This window comes from Monodelphis domestica, chromosome 4 (genome assembly GCF_027887165.1).
Source record: "Monodelphis domestica isolate mMonDom1 chromosome 4, mMonDom1.pri, whole genome shotgun sequence".
NCBI lineage: Eukaryota > Metazoa > Chordata > Mammalia > Didelphimorphia > Didelphidae > Monodelphis > Monodelphis domestica.
In genome coordinates this window covers 417,923,600-417,942,738 of record NC_077230.1, presented here as the reverse complement: position 1 = coordinate 417,942,738, position 19,139 = coordinate 417,923,600, and the positions used below count along the sequence as shown (strand labels likewise).

Below are 19,139 nucleotides of genomic sequence, written 5' to 3'. Positions count from 1 at the left end.
GGGGACCTTGCTCCCTCTTGCCTCCGAAGGACTCCAGGTCAGGCGCTCTGTCTTTCACTCAGCCCTTACAGGCGGCCCTGTGCCGGCGTTCCACCGTGACCCTCCAAAGTCACCCAGGATCTGTTCATTGCCAAACCCAGGGGTCTTAGACCTCCTTCTCCTAGATCTTGATACTCTGGGGTTTCCCCCTTACCTTGTCTTGGTGTCCATTCGGAGCCTGCAGTGGGAGTTAAGTAACTTGCCCAGGGTCACACAGCTAGGAAATGGCTGAGGACCTCCTGTCTAGGTTTTCAAGCCGCTCCCTCCTACCCCATCCCCACCCCACCCCCAAGTTTCCTCCTGCCTTTCGGGATGACCGTAGGGGTCCCCGAGAGTTCCGTCCTGGGCCCTCTTCTCTTCTCCCTCGTGGGGACTTAACGTGGTGCTCTCATCAGCTCCCATGGACTCAAATCTGTACTGAGGATTTCCAAAATCTCCCCTTTCTGCCCAGGCTCCAGTTTCCAGCTGCCTTTCAGAACTGGATGCGCAGAAGACATCTGAAGGGATACCCAGCCCAAACTAAGCCCATTCTTCCTCCCAAGCCCTCCCCATTCCCTGTGGTCCCCACTAGTGGCATGTCCAGAGAGGAGGGGGGCCTCTGTGGAAGGGCTTGCTGGGCGAGCCTCCACCTCAGGTGTCCACCTTTCACCCAGCTTTCTCCTGTGGCTCCAGGAATCCATGCCAAATGGCCACACTCCAGCAGACTGGCTAAACCAGGTTGAGGGTTAACTGACAGGAATTAGGGGGTGTCTACCCCAGGCATGTGAAGGCTCCTCCCAGGGGCAGGGCTAGATGAGAACAACTTGTCCCATGAAGGCGGCTGAAGCAGGCATTGCAGAACTTAGAACCTGATCAGCCATGGAAGATGCCAGCGTCATCCATTGCAGCCAGCCAAAGCCATCACTAGTCATCCAGACTTGTCTTGCCACTGGACTTGGGTGACTGGGAGAAATCAATGAGTACAATTCTGCCTCACTTAAATCCAAATCAGCAGGTTATCCCCTTATGTCAGTGGTTCTCTGAAAATGAAGGGTAGCCCCGGGGTCCACACCTTCTGGCCCTCGGCCACCCCAACCTAGGGGCCATCCTGGACGGCTCACTCTCATCCCCCATATCCAAGCCATTGCCAAGGCTTGTTTTCAGCTCAGTAACCTCTTTCCACACAATCCTTTCTCTTCTGACTCTGGCCTGTTGCAGGGACTGGTCTCTCCACCCCAATCCAGCGAGTGATTTTTCTAGAACACAGATCTGATCGTACTACCTGCTTACTCAATGGTGGCTCCCTGTTGCCTCCAAGAGCAAAGGCCAAGTGCCACTTGGCCCTCCTACACACCTCTGCTGCCTCTGCCTCCTGGCCCCCTTCATCCTCAAGTGCTGTCATTTCTCCTGTTTTGTGGCTTGTCTGTACAGATTTGTTTGCATGTGGTCTCCATTGGGCTGGGTGCTCCTTGAGGGCCTGCGATTGTCTTGGGCCTCTGCTTCCTCAGGCTAGCACAGGACTGGCACCCAGCATTTGCTCAGTAAAAGGTCACTGACTGCTCAGCACCAGAAACAGTCCCAGCCTCATCTGTTAAACCGCCAGGCTTCCAGGATGACAAAACACTCTTTGGTCATATAAGCACAACATTTATTTTCCAAACAATTTTATTGAAATGTGCTGGAAGCATGGGGGCAGGCAGCACAAATGTATGAACAGGAAAAAAAAAATCACATGTACAATAATTTCAAAAAGTGAAGGTTAATCTTGGAGACGGAGATTCCCCCTTCCCCAGACTTGCAGGGTTTCCATTATGGTTAAGCCTCTACTAAAACTAGCATTAGAAAAGGAATACAAGAACTTTTGCAAAAAACGGCAAAGGAAAGGGGGAGGGGGTTGGGCTTCCTGCTCAGCCTTGTCCTCCAGTGTAATTAGGAAGCGTGTTGAGCGGTGGAGAAACACAGCTTCAGGGTGTAGGGGTACGGACCATCTGGGGAAAGGAGATATGACAGCGGTCAGAACTTCAGCACAAGTCAAGGAAAGTAGGACTGGCCCTTTCTACACGTACCTCTAAGAAACAAGCCCCAGCCCACCAGCTTGGGAAGCCAAGGCCAGGCTCCAGATCCCACTGATTTACAGAGCCCCAGAATCTACCTCCTGGGGAGGAGGTCAAACAATGGACTGTTTTCAGATTTAAACACCTGGAGCTCTCCTAAGCCCCAAGTGAAAAACCTGCCCTCCCAGGCATACCTTGGCTTTCTCCTGCCCTGGGCAGGTATCCATTAGCTTTAAACCCCACCCCACCCCCAAACCCCCTTATTTTCTTTTCTAATATGTATTTATTCAGGGGGCAGCTGGGTGGCTCAGTGGATTGAGAGCCAGGCCTAGAGACGGAGGTCCTGGGTTCAAATGTGGCCTCAGACACTTCCCAGCTGGGTGACCCTGGCCAAGTCACTTGACCCCCATGGCCTAGCCCTTACCACTCTTCTGCCTCAGAGCCAATACACAGTATTGACTTCAAGAAGGAAGGTGAGGGTTTAAAAAAAAAAGACTGGAACCAAAGCAAATGGGTTCAATCCTTCAAAGGACAGAAGGTAAGGGTTAAAATAAAATAAAAAATGTATTTATTCAGAATATTTTTCCATGGTTCCATGATTCATGACCACCCCACCCCTACTTCTGGAGCTGACAAGCAATTCCATGGATTACACGTGTATCTGTTTTTCCCTTACTTTCTGTCTTAAAACCAATGCTAAGTATCTGTCCAAAGGTAGAGGTAAGGGCTAGGCAATTGGGATTAAGTGACTTGCCCAGGGTCACACCAGCAGGAATCATCTGAGGCCACATTTGAACCCAGGTCATCCCACCTCCACATCCAGCTTTACCAACTGAGCTACCTTGCTGTCCTCCCAATCAGCAGATCATGTTCCCTATGTAGATCCTCCGACTTCCCTCCTTCCCCTCCCCACACCCTGCGGGGAGCAGGGCTGTGCCACTCACTTGGATTCTTCATCTGGTAATGGTTCAGGAAGCCCAGGGTCTCCAGGGCATCACTCTTTGACTCCCACTCCAACAGGCCTGAGGAGCTTCTTTCACCTGCAACCAAAGCACCCCCAGAGTTAGAAAGAAAAGGCCGAAGCTTGGTCAGACACAAGAGCTGACCCAGACCACCCCACCCCACAGCCCAAAGGGCCCCCCTTACTCACTTTTCCCGGAAAACACCTTCACTGAAGCAGGCCGCTTCACTCCCAGCTCATCACAGATCTGGAAAGCACAGAAAGAGGTCTCAGAGACATAGAAACGTCTCCCATCTGCCCCACAGTCCAAGAGCTGGAGAGGACCCCAGAGGGAAGGAAGTGAATGGTCCCAAAATTGGCTCCTAGTGTGTGTGTGTGTGTGTGGGGGGGGGGGGGGGGGGAACACTCTTCCTGACTCTACCCACTGAGCCTCCAGGCCACAGCAGCTCCCCAAACCTTTACCCTCTGGCCTAAGTCCAGGCCCCTCCTTCCTCCTCTCTGGAAAACCTCAGGCTGGGCCTTGGCAGTTGGACTCTGAACTGGCGGGTCTTACACAACTTATTAGCCTTCGGAGCTGTTTAGGTGATCACTTACAAGGCATTGATCTAGTGTTCCCAACCCTCAAGGGGAGGGAGAACCACTTGGTCAGAAAAGCAGAGAACTGAGAGACGTTTAGGCGAGGAAGCTGGGGCAAAGTGCTGAAGACAGGCTGGGAGGAGGGGCCATCGGCTCACTCACCTCAAAGAAGTTGTCCTCAGTAACTTCCAGGGGTGCATTGAAGAAATGCAGCACATTGCTAGGATGCTGGATCCTATTCTTGGCTGCCTGCTCAGGGGTCGAGAACCGATTATTACGAGAACCGCTGAAGTCTTTGTAGCTGCACGAGCCATCTTCCAGCCCATAGGACTGGCCAGGCATGATGGCCTGTTGCTTGGAAACACTATTTAGAGGAATGGGAACAAGGGGAGAGAAAGCCAAAAGGCCGTGTTACCATTATCTCTGTGACCCAGCAGTGCAAATGGTCACCCGCCTCTCCACAGCTTCTTTCCTTCCTGATGGCTTCCCTCTCCTCTCCCCTTGTCCCCCCACAGGAACTAAGCACAGACTTCTCAAATCTCTTCCTGGCCCCCTAGGGCTTAGGGGGAAAATGCCTCCAAAGTGCTGCCCGAAGGCCAAGACCATAAGAAGGTCCCCCAGTGGAGGGCCTACTCTCCCCTCAAAGTTAGACAAGTATCCTCTGGCTTCTCTTTGCCTTTTCTGCCTTTCCCTCTCCTCCTCCAGGCCCCTTTTTCTTAATGTAGCCTAGCAAGGGCCCCCACACAGGAGGTGGCCCTCTGCCTGGATGCCTGCTGACAGCCCCGAGGGACGGAGTCCTCCACAAAGCTCTGGGGGCTCAGGAAAAAGTGAAGAGCAGGAGGGATGACTCACCACACATTCAGCTTTTGTCCAAACATGAAGTTGTTGTTCAGGTGAGTGATTGCTCTGTCCACCGCATAGCCATCCGCCATCTCCACCATGGCAGCCCCCGGCTTGCTCTTCATGAACTTTACCTAGAGAAAGGAAAGGAGGGCCCCAGCCTGTCAGCAGGGTCTACTTGAAGGGCTTCCCCAACAGAGCCAAGAGCTGGCCCTGGGCCCCACCTAGTGTGATAAGAGGTTTCAAACCCTAGGACTGGAGTACAGTCTGGGCAATTGATGAACTCTCATCATGAACTCAACATCCCAGAACTAGCAGTCAGACCAGCCATGGACTGGCCACACTTGCTAAAGCCTGAGAAGCACAAGAGTACTCTTTGCCTTGGCTTCCGAGTTGCCCTTCCCCAAATCATAAGGGCTTTCTAGTTCTAGATCTTTCAGTCTATTCCTTCTCATTTTATGTATCAAGTAACTTTGGCTGCAAGGGCTTAAGTCCTTTGCCTTTCCTTCCCAAGACTCCAAATCTCCTTCTGGCTCCTCCTGTCCCTCACTGCCTTGGGATAGGACAAAGACTGCCTGTGTCAACCAACCCTTGAGGTCCTGGCAATGACTGTACAGGCCCGAGGACCCCAAATTACGCTAGCTTCTGGCTCGCCTGTGTGCCCTATCCCTGGCTTACCTTCTCCACATTGCCGTAGAGACAGAAGACATTGAAGACCCGGTCACAGTTCATCTTGGACTGGTCAAGGCCATATACCATCAGCACAGGGCTGTCTGCGTGGGGGCCATACTCAGGCGGTGGGGGAGGGGGCGGGGGGTGGCCATACTGAGGGCCATATCGGCTTGGGCCCCGACGATGGCCCCCCACTGGTGGGCCCATCCGTCTCCCTTCGTAGTGAGGTGGAGGGGGCCCGTAGCCCTCATCATGGTAATGGCTGTGGTACCCACCGTGAGGCCCTCCTGGGGGGTGGGAAGGAAAGAGAGGGAGGACGGGTGAGAATTTGCGGGGCGGACGGCGGGCAGGGTCGCATGAGCCACGGGAGTCCACGGAGGGGAACCCCCTGCCCTCACCATATTCTGCGGGGTGATCTCCCAGGAGAGGAGGTTGTCTCTGACGTTTATTCGGGTTGCTGCCGGGGTCACCTGTGGACAGAGACAAATGTCAGAGCTTCATCCAGGAAGAAAGGGACACGTCTTTTCCCTCTCTAGGGGCCTCTGCTCCTGTACTAAGGATTCTCAAAGCCCCACATCTGGCAAACCACGCTGAGCCTGCTGTCCCAGGGGCTGCTGGGTGCTGGCTTCCTCTTAAAGGTCATGTGAGGCTAGGGGCAGAGGCTTGAAGCCTGAGGTCACTGTGTCTCCTAAGAGACAAACTCAGTTCTTCCAAAGGCTCAAAGCCTTGGGGAGGAGAAGAGGAAGGGCATGCGGTCCTTGTTCCTACCAATAGGCCAGAGACTCCTTATGTTTTAATAGAGGGCCTCTGCCCCCTTCCCTTTGTGATACCTTAAATCTCTATTGCATCCTAGGTTATCAGAAGCCAGAGATAGTACAAAGGGGGACATTCATCCCAAATGGTAACAGATCTCCAATTGCCTAACAAAGATGGGCCCAAAGAAGAGGTGCAGGAAAAAAAAGCACACATCAAAACTAGGAGCAGAGCCAGAGGGGCCCTTGAAGGCCTCTTCCACCTCTCCCAACCCCACTCTTCTATAAGGAGTTCCCTGGGTCCTCAAGGTACAGTTCCTGAATCCACCTCATGTGGCCACTAACTAGGGAGTGAAATCTAAGAACACAAGGTCCCAGGCCCCCCTCCCAGCAGCCCCAAGGAGGCTGACAAAAGCAGGAATCCGTTAAAATGAGCAATCATGGACAAGGCGTGAACGTTCCCGGAACCATACAATGTTGCCGTCCCGCCAGCTGCATTTTGTACTGGGTTTATTCCAACAGTCAGTCATTACAAAGATGGAAAAGGGCTACTTACAGCAGGAGTACAGAGTACAATGTCCATTTGTCACATAAAACAAATCTGTATTTTCTCTTACCATTGGACGCTTCAACAGTGAGTTAGCACAGTTCTGAAAGATGGCGTCCCATCAAACATACACTGCGACCCTGCATCACATGGTTTTACAGTCATAAATACAATTTACGTTACAAATCCGCTACAATTTTTTTTCAATTTATTTTTCTTTCAAGTCAATTTTCTGATTAAACAAAAACTGGCTCACAGATGTTCTGTCCTCAGCAGAGATCAGAAAGTGGCCAATAGTGGGGTATAAGTGGAAAGTGTTCCTCCGTGTTTGCGCCTCCTCAACATTTGTGTGCTGCGGTGGGGTGCGGTGGAGTGGTGCGGCTGCTGCCTGTGTAGCTGGCTCTCCGTGTGCGTGTCTGGCGCCTCTGTTATGCGAGTGTGCCCATGGCCCCGCTATGCCCGCCTTGTGCCTCGGGACGCGCCCCCAGCTACGCGCCGGGACATCGCTGTGTGTTCTGAGCTGTTTGACCCTTGTTGGGTTTGGTTGGGGTTTTGATCTCCAGTTGGTACGTATTAGGTGGGCAGCCGATGACTGCAGAGAAAAACCAAAACGGAAAAAAAGCCCTCCCCAAACCAAAAAACTTAACAACCAATATGGCGAGGAATGGAGAGGAGGATCCTATTGTCTTGGAGGGCCACTGGAATCTACTTCGGCTTATGAAACGTTCTCCGAAAAGAGCGCCGCTGGGCTGGTTAGGAGAAAACCTCTGTTCTGTGTTTCCTACTTCTGTGTACATTCGTGGGTTCAAAGTTTGGTTTTTGACTTTATTAAAAAAAAAAACCACCATAATAAAAAAAAGCAGCGGCTGCCGCCCTGTTGAGTCTCTCTCTCTGTCTCTGTCTCTCTGTCTCTGTGCTTGTAGCTGTTCCTTGGAGCGCGGTGTGGTGTTCTTGATGTAGTGAGCTCAAATCTGCAGCTGTTTCTGGTACCTGAAGGAGGCTGCGTGTTCTCTCCAAGAAGAGCTAGTGGGTCCTACCCTGTGTGTTGGTGAGCGATGTGCAGAGGCAGAGCCGCCAAGGGAACGGTCCCCAGGGGGGCTGCCGAACCCCTGCTCACTCCGAGCGCCAGGGCGGCTCCCTGCCCTGCTTTGGTCTCCCAGCCTTGGGCCAGGAAAGGCAAGGGCCGTCAAAACCAAAGGCCTGCCCCTGCCGCCGCCCCTGCTGCTCTGCACATGTTCTACTAATGTACCTTGGAGAAGAAAGCTGGGCTTTTCATGTTTCTGTTACAACTCATGTAATGCCATTGCTCACTCTGGGATTCACAAATGTGGGGCTGGCCTCAGGAAGAGAGGATGACCCAGCATGAGGTGGAGTGGTACAGGGGTCCCAGGAAAAGCCCCCCTTGCCCGGGCCTGTCTCCTCTGCCTATCTCTTGCCCTTCCATCTCCCCAGAAGAGCCCAAGGTCTCTGGCTCAGGGTAGGGGGCACCATCCTTCACTAAGAGCCAGCAGAAGGGAGGAGTCCACCTCCCCACTTCTCCAACCAAGACAGCTAAATCTTGGTGAATGACAGGCTAGCTGCTTCTGTCCTCCGGGAGTGTTACTGGCAGAGCAATAAGGCAGAGGATGCCCTGGGGGGCTAGCAGGTCTCCCTCCTACCCCAACTAAGAACAGAAAAGCCTTTTGCCCTGCCTGGACTGTACTTTTTTCTCAGTGGTCTAAGCCTAAACCTGCAGGCTCAAGGTGCAGACACTTCCCCCACCCCCCTCTACTTCTTTAATGAGGAAAGCAAAAAATCAAATTCTGTCTTCCTCCCTACAAGCCTAGGGCAGCCCAAGTGGCTCCTGGCTTTCAGAGCTGGAGAACTTTGTCACTAGGCTGACCTGCCTGTACCCTCTTGCCTTGAGGAGAATTGGATACTTTGGAAATTAACTTAGATTTACAGCTCTGCAGCAGTTTTCCTCATTTCTCTGGGCCTGGTCCCCATCGCCAAGATGACATTAGTGGGGCACACCAGATGACCTCTGAGGTCCCTTCTGGTCCAGAGCTCAATGTGTCACCCCTGAACTGCTGACAGCCCAGAGGCCTGGAACTCAGACAAAAGAATAGCTTACAGACAAGCTCTTTGTCCAAGGACTTGGTCCCCAACACATTCTTTTCCTAACTTGATGCCCAAGCAGGAGCCATGAGCTGGCGGCCATGGAAGACTGCCTGCTTCTTCCCCTGATCTGCCCTAAGTACACAGGGAGTCCAATGGCATTACATAACATTGAGGCCAACCTAGGGAGTGTTCGAGTCGAATGATGGGCAAGGCAGGGGGTAGAGAGAGACAAAGAAGGCATCAAGGTTACCTTGTCCACTGAGGTTGGGGTTGGTATAGTCCCAGGTATCTTGATCGTTCTTGAATACATTCAGACGTGTCGGCTGTACACAGAAAACAAATGTCAGACTGGAGCAATAATAGCTCAGCCCAGAATTCTAAGAGGAGGAGCTTCATGTGCCCCACAGGCAGGCAGGAGAGCAGGGCAGCAGGCCCTCAAGGCCGGGGTAGCTTACTTACCTTAGCGTATTCAATCTTAAGTGTACAACAGCCAGAATAGATGTCAGCCCCATTGAGGGAGGCTTTGGCTCTCTGAGCACTCTGCACGGAGTCAAATGTGAACAAATGTTAAGGAAATGATTCTAAAGTGAGAAAACATTCCTGCCTCCTACAAATGGCTGCCCTCTGCCAGGGACTTGGAAACCAACTCATCTCCCAGTAGGAGTCGGCCCAGCAGACTGAACTGAGAGCTGCGATGGCCAGCTCTGCTCTCATTTGATTTACACAACCCACGAACAAGCCATAACAGCTCACATTCCTGTAATGCTTCCCCCAACAAATCTTGTAAAACAGGTAGTGCAAACTGTTCCCATATTCCAAATGAGGAAACTAAGCCGTAAGAAGTTAAATGATTGGGATCAGCATAGAGAGCAACCAAAGCTTCCCCCTCCAGCAGTCTACAAGATGTCACCTGGGTAAACCAAGGTGGCTTATGGGCACCAACCTTCTGCCCTTACCTCCTCTCTCAACCCTGGGAGGCTTATTACACTCCAGTAACCAAGGATATTCTACCATTGCCTGGACTCCATTCTTTCGAAAGATGACAATTCTCTGGACAGGGCCACAAGGGTTGCAGATGGTATAAAGGACATCCTGAGGAGACAAACACAGATGAGAGGAGATCAGTTAAGATTGCAGATGACTCTTTTTGCTACCCCCTCAGCCCCTCCAGCTCTGAAGCAGTAGCTGGGCCTTTGAAGAGATAACTAGAACATGCCCACCCACCCAGGCTCACCGTTGTAATGGAGTAGATGGGGTTCAGGATAGTGAAAAGCAACACACTATTGACACTTCGAGAGTCATCCGTATCACCAGGCCGAGAGATCTTCTGGCTGGTTGAGTAGTTGACAAAGGCAGGGTGGCCAGCTATGTAGATCTGGTTGTCAGCTGCATAGTTCACAGCATTGCAAGCCCCCAGGATGTCCTCAAATTCTACCAGAGCCTGCCTTTTTTTAGGCATCACCACCACATAACTAGGAGAGAAAAATGCCCTTTTAGTCCTCCCAGAGGTAGTGTCAGAATGCAGGAAGCCCAGTGACAAGATGTCCCAATACACAGTGTGGGCATCAGAATATACACGGAGAAAAAGCTCTGCAAGCCAAGCCATGTGACCTTGCTAAGAGATGAGGATGAGTCACCTGACCTTTCTGGGCTTCAGTATATTAAATGAGAATGGTGCACAAGAATCTAAACTATCTCAGTCCTAGACATCTACAATACCACCATGTCATTTTGTCCCAATAGTCCTCTAGTTCCCAAATGGGATAGTGAGTTCTAGGACTGAATTGGACCACAGCATAACTGGAGTATTCAATAGGTGAATAGGTAGTTTTTCAAATCAAAAGTTCATCCCAGGGCTGAGTAGGGGTGGTCTCTAAGGTGAGAACACACCCTATGCATCTGTGTGGGGAAAGAAGGCAACATGGGATCTGGTAATCCTGTTAGTGCCACTGCAAAGGGACAGTAATAAGAGAAAGGCTAGGAAAAGAGATCAACTCCAAGTGTGGGAGGAAAGTAAAGATGGAATTGCTCAACTGAACTGCAACCAAAAAAGTCTGGATCAGATTTAGAGCTTGAAGGAGCTTTAAAGATAATTCTGTCCAACCCTCACATTTTACAGGTAAGAAAAAAAAAAGAGGTCCTACTCAGGGGTTAAGTTGATTTGCCCAAGGTCTCACAAATAGATTAAGCTTGGCAGTTTAGGCAAGATGCAAACAAGTCTCTGACTCCAGAAATCTTTGACCCCCAACAAGAAAGGGATCAACCTTTCTTAAAAAATGCCAAAGGAGGGGAAGCTAGGTAATTCAGTAGATTGAGAGTCAGGTCTAGAGATGGAAAGTCCTAGGTTCAGATCTGGCCTCAGACACTTCCCAGCTGCGTGACCCTGAGCAAGTCACCTAACCACCACTGCCTAGCCCTTACCACTCTTTTGCCTTGAAGCCAATACACAGTATTGACTCCAAGAAGGAAGGTGAAGGTTTAAAAAAAAATTTTCAAAGCTATAAAGCTCAGAGGTTTGGGGAATGATGTGGATGAGATTTCTCCAAGTCTACACCCTGAGAAGGTAAGATAAACCTACCAAGTCAACTGACTCCTAAGGTCAGGCTAAGCATAACTAGAAAATCCAATTCTCTCTTCAGTAAAGTTTAGTTGGGCAGGAAGTTGACAGTTGAGAGCAAGATGTAAGTATGGGGTACATAATCAAGTTAAGCAGAGAAAGGCATGAAATGCTGGCACCCAGGTTTTGATAGAACAATTAGTCCCCAACTAATGAATGATTCAAGGATAGGTATCGGCTAAATGTTTGAAAGGAGAAATTCAAGCTTTCAATTTTGTCCAGTCATGTCTCAGTAGTGTCTAACTCTGTGACCTCATCTGGGGTTTCCTTGGCAAAGCTACTACAGTGGTTTGCCATTTCCTTCTCCAGATCATTTTTTTTTCAAAACAGATGAGGAAACTGAGGTAGGTGATTAAATAACTTGCTATGTATCATAGTAAGTGTCTGAGTCAAATTGAAACTCGGAAAAATAGGGCTTCCTGGCTCCAGGTCCTGCACTCTACCCACTGTGCCACCTAGCTGTCCTTAAGCTATCATAGTAGCCCTGTGGAAAAAATGCTCCTAATCACTAATAGTTAGAAATAATATTAAAATGAAGCAACTTGAGGCCATACTCCCCACTCAGATTGGCAAACCTAGCCAAAAAAAATCCAATAGTGACAAATATTGAAGAGGCTGGAGAAAACAGGTACATTAATGCCCTGTTGGAGGAGGTCTGAATTAGTGCAGCCCTTCTGGAGAGCAATTTGGAAAAAATGCCCCAAGTCACCATACTGTGTCCTTTATTTAAAAGAAAGAAACCACTATAGCTCAGAAAGTTCAAAAAAAGAGGAAGGAAAGGGCCTGGCTATATATTAACATATTTATAGCAGCTCTGTTTAGGGTGATATATAATTAGAAACAGAAGGGGTGCCCACCAATTGGGGAACGACTGAACAAAATGATGGCATATGAATGAGATGGAATACTATTGTGCTATAAGAAGTGATGAAAGGAATTTTTCCGAGAAACTTGGGAAGACTCATATAAAACAATACAGAGTAAAGTAAGCTGATCCTAGAACAATTTATACAATAATCAAAAAACAAACAACTTTAGAAAACTAGTAAATAAAATGATCAACGGTAACTTCAAAGAACCAGTGACTATCCATGCTACCCACAGAGCTCATGAAAGAGTATAAAAGACTCAGGGTGCAGGAGGAGCCATTTTTTGGGACACAGCCAATATGAGATTTGGTTGACTATGCATTACCCTGGCTTTGTTTTTCCTCTACTCTTAATTGGAAGGGTGCAAGTAAGGAAGAGAAAAGGTTTTTGTTGATTGAAAAAAATAAAATTTAAAAAAAAAGAAAAGAAAGGGAAGATCTCTCCTTGGTACTCATCCCAAGAGTAAAGAATGACTAAATCAAGCAAAGCCTCCCTCAATCAGATTTGCAACCCCCTTCCTCCCCCCAAACCCACCATACCTGATAGGCCCAAATTCCTGCAAGGCCTCCACAAGGTCAGCTTCCACCACACCATCAATCAGGCCCCTTATGTGGACTACTGGGGAGGCTGGGGTTTTGTGGGGATCATCATAATTCTCCTGAGGAATGGAAACAAGGCCCTGGTTCATTTTCTCCATGTAAGTAACTGATCACAGAAACTACCAGAGAACCCCAAATACCTCAAATGGAAAAGCTCAGTCAAGAAATGGCTATGACATAAAAGCAAAAGCCATCAAACAAAGGGAATTTAGAAAAATAAACAACGAAGGCAAAGCTGATGAAGGAAATGCTCTGCCCCCCTCCCCATCCCCAGCTCCCAGTAACATAGCATGCTTCTCCAGCTAAAGGTGGAGCCTGCTGAGGAAACAAGTTATTTGGAGACCTTAGACTGTAACTATGAAGAGATTAAAAAACAAAAAGGGAGGAGGAAGCAGAGCCCATACAAGGACAACCCTTAGCTCTGTCCTGCTACAGACCAGGCTGCAAGCAAGCACAGACTGCCAACATCCCAAGGCCCTGTTTCCCTTGGCCACAATCCCATGGAATATCTCATGGCTAAAAAACACTGGGGAGGATGGGAGCCTCAGCTTGCCAGAGGCCTACTTTCCCTGGAAGGAGACCCATACTACTCCAGACCAGGAATATCTCACTACTTCACTATTCCATCCTTCCTCTATCCCAGGATCATAGACTGGGAACCAGAAGGGTCATTAGAGACCATGGAGAATCTATCCCCTCATTTTACAAATGAAGAAATCAGCTGAAAGAGATTAAGTGACTTGCCCAACGTCACACAGCTAGTTAGTGCCTGAGACAGGATTTGAACAGAATTTCTCTTCTAAGGAGATATCAGGGCACAGTGACTTCACTAGATGGGAGAATTAGAAAGGCCATCTTTAGAGACCTTCTCTAGAAGCCAAATTACAGTTTGCAGAGAAATGTTAGGAAAACAAAAGTAGCCCTTTGAGCCATTCCCTCTCTTCTCCCCTTCTTCCAATCTAAGAACCTTAGGGGTCAACCACAGTGCTCCAGGAAAGGCAGGGCTCCAGCCCTTGACAGCCGGCAGAGAAGCCACCCAACATCTCTCCTGGCCCCAAACCGGAGCAGAATGGCTTCTAACTCGGCCCTCCAAAGCACCCTGGCAGGGAGGGTGTGGCAATGGTAGTAAGGAAAAAGGCAGCCGTGGTCTACAGGGCCGAAAGACCGGGCATGAAGGGAACTCCGAGGTCATCCGCCCAAATGTCGAGAGATTAGGGCGTCCCAAGGGCGGATCTGTCACTAAATGGTGAGGCCACCATGGACCCCCGGGCCAGGTAGGGGATCTTTAGCTACTTAGATAGTGGATATTTAAGACCATGGCAACACGAGCAGCGTCTACAAGCGCCAGCCACAAAAAGAGAAAGGTACCACCACGTGTGACCAACTGATCGACCCGGAGATGGCTGGCAAACCTACTGCGCAGGCGCCAAATATCGAGCCGCGCATTAGCTTCGGCCCCCCCACCAGCCTGCGCGCGCAGCCCCCTAACCGCCACCCACGCGGACAGGACGCGCAGGCGCAAACAGTAGAGGTGAGCGCCCGCGGCCACCCCGGCTATCCTCCCTCCCCCGCCCCAGGAGCACACGCCTCAGCAGCCCCGCGCACGCGCAATGGCGGCTCCTGCAGAGCGAGCCCGGCCGGCTCGAGCCGCCCTGAAAACGTTCGCCCCTCCCCCCCGCGGCCCCAACGGCACGAGGCTGGCGCGCGCCCGCCCGGCCCAAAATGAGGCTCTCTGCCCGCCCGCCCGTCCAGCAGCCCCGCAAAGCCCCGGCCCGCCTCACCCCTCCGCCGCCGCCGCCGCCCGCCGCCCCGGCTCCTCCCCCGCCGCCTCCGTGCTGCTCGCCAGCGTTTTCCGTCTTTAGCCGCTTTGGGGCCCGGCCGCCCTCGCTGCCGCCGCCGCCGCCTCCTCCGCCTCCGCCGTAGTAACGGCCGCCGCCGCCGCCACCACCCGCCGCCGCCATCTTCACCATGGCTCCCGCCGCCCGCCGGCGCCGCCGCTGCAGTTGCTGTGGTTCCTGATGCTCCTGCGGCTCCTCCAGTTGCTGCCGCTGCTCTTGCCGCCGCCGCCGCTTCTCCGCCCGGGGCAGCAGCCTCCGCGACATGGCGGCGCGAACCCGCCTCCCCCCGCCTCTCATTGGGGGAGGGACCCGCCCGTCACCCGCCGCCCCCTCCCGATAGGGGGAGCACCCCCGCCCCGCCCCTTCAGCATCCTTATTGGTACCGCTGCCTGTCACTCCGGCACGAGTCCCGCCCCCCCGCCCGCTGAGGTGGACCTGGATTGGTCGTCTCTGGACCATCGCTCCCTGCCCCTCCTCCTTTGTGCGCGCTCCCGGCTCATTGCCGCCTGGCAACAAAGTCAAGTCTGATAGGGCCTGGCCATGTCCCTTTTTGAGTACGGGTCTGCTTATCTGTCGGCGCGCAGCTGAAGCTCCGCCTCCATCTATGTTCATTGGCTGGCCGCCCAGTCCGTTAAACCGTTCTCAAAGCTGATTGCTTCAGGCCACTAATTCTCCGCCTACGACTGTGACATGTTTCTCATTCTCTCTGCTAAGTGGCTGAGGCCGTTGCCTATCTAGAGAACCTCGATGTTGATTGGTACCTTAGTGTGGAGGGGGTGGGGCAAGGCAACAATCACCTGCTCTAGGGCATACATAGAGGAGATGTCACGTGGTTGGCCGAAGGGCGTGGAGAAAAAGACTAGAATGGGGATTGCGGAATGGGTGGGTTCGGGGATCAGATTCCAGCTTGCCTCGGAAATGACAGTAGCCAATTATGTTCCCAGTAGTGAAAACATATCTCCATCTTCCTCTTGTACTTGGCTCGTTCAACCCCTGGCACTCAGTTTCCTCCTCTGTAAAATGGGGGCGGGGAGATCACCCCCCCAGATCCATCAGTCCTGCTCCGCCACATCTCTCACTCCTATTCCTCCAAATTCAGACCGATCTGACCCTTCGGCCCATAGCCTGAACCCCGGGTCTGGGCAGGGGAACAGCCCGGAGGGATCAATGTCCACCTTATTCTAAGGCCTTCCTGTGTCTGAGCCCGACCACCCTTGGCCAAGGCCGGCCACAGTGACCTTGGGCAAGCAGAACCGCCTTTCCCCACCAGTGGCCAGACGATCCTGGGGCGTGACCACAGTCCGGGTGACTATGCCTAGACCGGTGTGAGTGGATGGACACAGCACACACTTATATCCTCAGGAACCCCTCCTTCAGCCGCACCTTCAGTCTGCATCTCCACCCGCACAACTCCAGCGGTCCAGTAGCTACCGCAATCTTGTCCTGTCCCGTTACTTTGTGTCTATTCGGGGTTTATTTGTGCGTGGAATCCTTCGCTGCTCCCTGAGGGCTGGCAGGGAGCTTTCATTTTGGCCTTTGTGCTTGCAACGGAATGGGAGCCTAATAACCGACTGAAGAAAAGTGAATTGGGAGGAAAAAAGAAGTCGATCGGGGCGGGCCCCGTATTTATACTACAACAGCCAGGACAGAGCTGGCAGGGACCCTACAGAACACCCCAGGGATTCTTGTGTGTGTGTTGGGTGGGGGGGAGGCTTTGTCAGTCTAATGAAGCTTAGAGTCCTCAGAATGATGTGAAGTCCATGAATGTGTCTTATCTATGTGTCTTAACATATAGAATTACAAAAGAAACTAGTTAGGTGGAAATATAGTTATCAAAATGCTTTTTAAAACTCAGATTCAGGAACATCAGGTTAAGAAATCCCTGGTTTCTTCTGACTCCCCCATTTTGTATTACATCCATCTTTCCTCTTTTTTCATTAAATGCCAAAGAGATGGAAGTAGAGATGGAAAGGTTCAGCTGTTATGAAGGGGATCTGTCAGGGTTGAGTCAGGTTTTGAGCTCTGGGGAGGCATGACAATGTAAATGCCCCCCCCCCAATTCCCCTCTCCTCCTTTCCCCTCCCTTTCTTTTGTCCCCCTCTCCCCTCACTCTTTCCCTCCCTCCCCATCTATGTTTCTCTCCCTTTGCCTCTTCCCCTCCTCTCTCCCTCCTCCTCTCCCCACTACTCCCTCTCCCTTTCTCTCTTCATCTCCCCATATTCTCTCCTTCCTTCTTGTCTCTCTCCCCTCCTTTGCCTCTTTGTCTGTCTCTCTCCCTCCCTCTCCCCCTCTCCCTACTTCTCTCTCTCTCTGTCTCTTTGTCTTTCTCCCTCCTCCTCTCTTCCTCCTCTCTTTCCCCCCTTTCTCCCTCTTCTCTTCCCCCTTCCCCCCTTTCCTCTCTCCCTCCTCCCTCTGTCTCTTTGTCCCCCTCCTCCCTCTCCTCCTTTTTCTCTCTCCTCACGGAGATTTTCTGACACTCAGGCAACCCTGGGTCTGAGTCCAGAAGCCTCTGGAGTGAACTGGGAAGGCTATTTGGCAGAAATGTCAGAGAAATAGGCCAGAGACCGGCCAGAGACCGGAAGGAAGGCATGAGATTGCATCTGACCTCATTCCTCTGGCTGGTGGACTGAGGTGTCTAGGTCTCTCCACAGCCAGATGTCGAAAGCAGTGACATTAAAAACTGGACAAAAAGAGCTTAGCCTAGCTTGCCAGCAAGGAGCTGGGGAGATCATTTCCTTTTCCCTAAGGACCTTTGAAATCAAGGTGCTGGAAGGCATGTCCCTAAAATAGCATTTAGATGAGCACCTGAAAATAAATTCTAGAAGACAAGTGAGGAGTTGGGGGAAATGCAGAAAGACCAGAGCTCAATCATTCAAGTGTTTCCATGATCTAGTTTTCACTTTTGATTTGACTCTGTAAATGTTCTCTAAACTCTGAGTGTGTGGCTAATCCTTTCAGGTCCTGAAAATTTGGGAAGATTAGCATTTCAATGAGATGGGAAGGGGGGGAGCACACAAACCAAATAAGTTAGGAATTCTAGTCAGAAATATATTCATGTCTGAGCTAAGAACTGCCTCCCTTCCTTAGGATCTGAGATGGGGAGCAAGAAGGGACCTCATTTTTCAGATGAGGAAACCAAATCCCATATAGGTTGTGACTTATCACTGGTCACCTGGGGAGAATCAAAGGCAGGATTTGAACCCAGGGCCTCTGACTCCAGGTCTAGTGCTCTGTCTCCTGTACCACTCTGACCAAACCTGGGCTAAGGCCCTGACTGGATAAGATTGAGAATCTCAGCACCCAGAGTTTCACCTGTTCCTGTGTGGAGTAGGCACAGAACACCTGTGCTGGGAAGGGAGCTGGAGCAGCCTGGGCTCAGAGTGCCACCTGGTGGTACACACAGAGATGGCACCCTCCCCCCCACCCCTAGTCAATGTCACCAGTAAAAGGGAGCATCTCTCTTTGCATGTAAGCAGGGATGCTGAAGCCCAGAAAGGAAAGGACTTGCCCAAGATCACTCAGTTCACTGGAACTATTATTATTGGGAGCTCAACTATATGAGTCTGACTCTCTGTGCTGCAGGAATTCAGAGAAAGGGAGAGGCCCGCATGGTCTGTAATCTGGATTTCCTTTGTTCTTCTCTCCTCCCTCCTTGTGCCCATCCTTTCACTACCCTCTACGTCCCATACACCATTGGAGAAGACAGCCACCATCTTAACTGGGGTGTGGTAGGAAAGGAGGCCCTGGGTACTGGGGTGGACATCATGGAGCTCTTGGCCTTGTCCCCAACCCGTTTCCTAGGGGGAGGATGGGGGAGGATCACCCCTGCTCAGTGTTGAGGATCGCCTGAGAGAAGATCTCTGTAAACCCCGGGAATGGGAAAGAATAGTGTGTAGACGGGCACAAAGGGACATTGAAGACGGGCTCTCTGTGGACAAAGGGGCTCAGCTGTCCCAGGGAGACTCGAGGAAGACCAACAGGAACTGTGTGTATGAGTATGTAAAAAGGCCCAGTGAAGCCCAGGACCTAGAGGGGAGGAGGGCTCTCCCCAGAACAATAGGAGATGCTGATGCTAGCTAGCCTTGCCTGAGCTCACACAGAAGTCTCTGTCTGCCCCTTAGCTGCCTCTATCAAGTGGCTTCGTCTACAGTGTTTCTGCTGGTCTCTGAGAACTCTGTCTCTTCTCTGGCTAGCCCTGAAGTCTCTCTGCTCTCGACATGCCGGAGTCTCCCTAGATCTGTTCCCGAAGGTGTCTTTGACTCTGTCCCCAGACTGTCTCTGGAATTAGCAGAGAGAAACCATAGAGAGCTGAGATTCCACACTGGAAAGAAATCCTTTCCATTCCAGGCCATAGCATGTGCCAAACTTCCTCCCTGTCCTCCTCGTTCATCTTTCCATCTTCTAGAAGGAGAGAGGAGGAGAGTCTAGAACTCAGAATATGTGGGGCTATCCCCTTCCCAACCCCATTCATTCAAGTTTTTTAGACATTCATTCAAGTTTTCCATGACCTGAGGGAAGGCAAGCAGAGAGAGCTCCCTAGGAGGAAAGGAGGCAGGAAGCTGGCTATCTGACTAAAGACAAGACCCCTCACTGCACCCCATGACCGTGGGATGCTCTAAGCAGAGAGGACGTCCAGGGTTTGAAGTGTGGTGCTCACCCTAAGAAGCTGGAGGACAGAGGGACAGGAAAACAGCTC

General features: G+C 51.4%; 1 protein-coding gene across 2 annotated transcripts; it reads right to left on the bottom strand.

The window, feature by feature from the left end:
- Window positions 1-1,665: 1,665 nt before the first annotated feature.
- Window positions 1,666-14,726, bottom strand: HNRNPL (heterogeneous nuclear ribonucleoprotein L). 2 transcript variants are annotated; one of them, XM_001362755.5, is made up of 13 exons: window positions 14,387-14,725; window positions 12,546-12,664; window positions 9,755-9,992; window positions 9,527-9,612; window positions 8,980-9,076; window positions 8,771-8,843; window positions 5,520-5,591; window positions 5,128-5,408; window positions 4,462-4,583; window positions 3,772-3,973; window positions 3,223-3,280; window positions 3,017-3,112; window positions 1,666-2,006 (listed from the first exon to the last, which is right to left on the bottom strand). In XM_001362755.5, exons 1-13 carry the CDS (start codon window positions 14,705-14,707, stop codon window positions 1,948-1,950), a joined length of 1,824 nt encoding a protein of 607 aa, XP_001362792.3. In that variant the 5' UTR covers window positions 14,708-14,725; the 3' UTR covers window positions 1,666-1,947. The 2 variants fall into 2 exon arrangements, with proteins under 2 accessions (XP_001362792.3, XP_007491847.2); XM_007491785.3 differs by having other exon boundaries at window positions 5,128-5,591; window positions 14,387-14,726.
- Window positions 14,727-19,139: the final 4,413 nt, after the last annotated feature.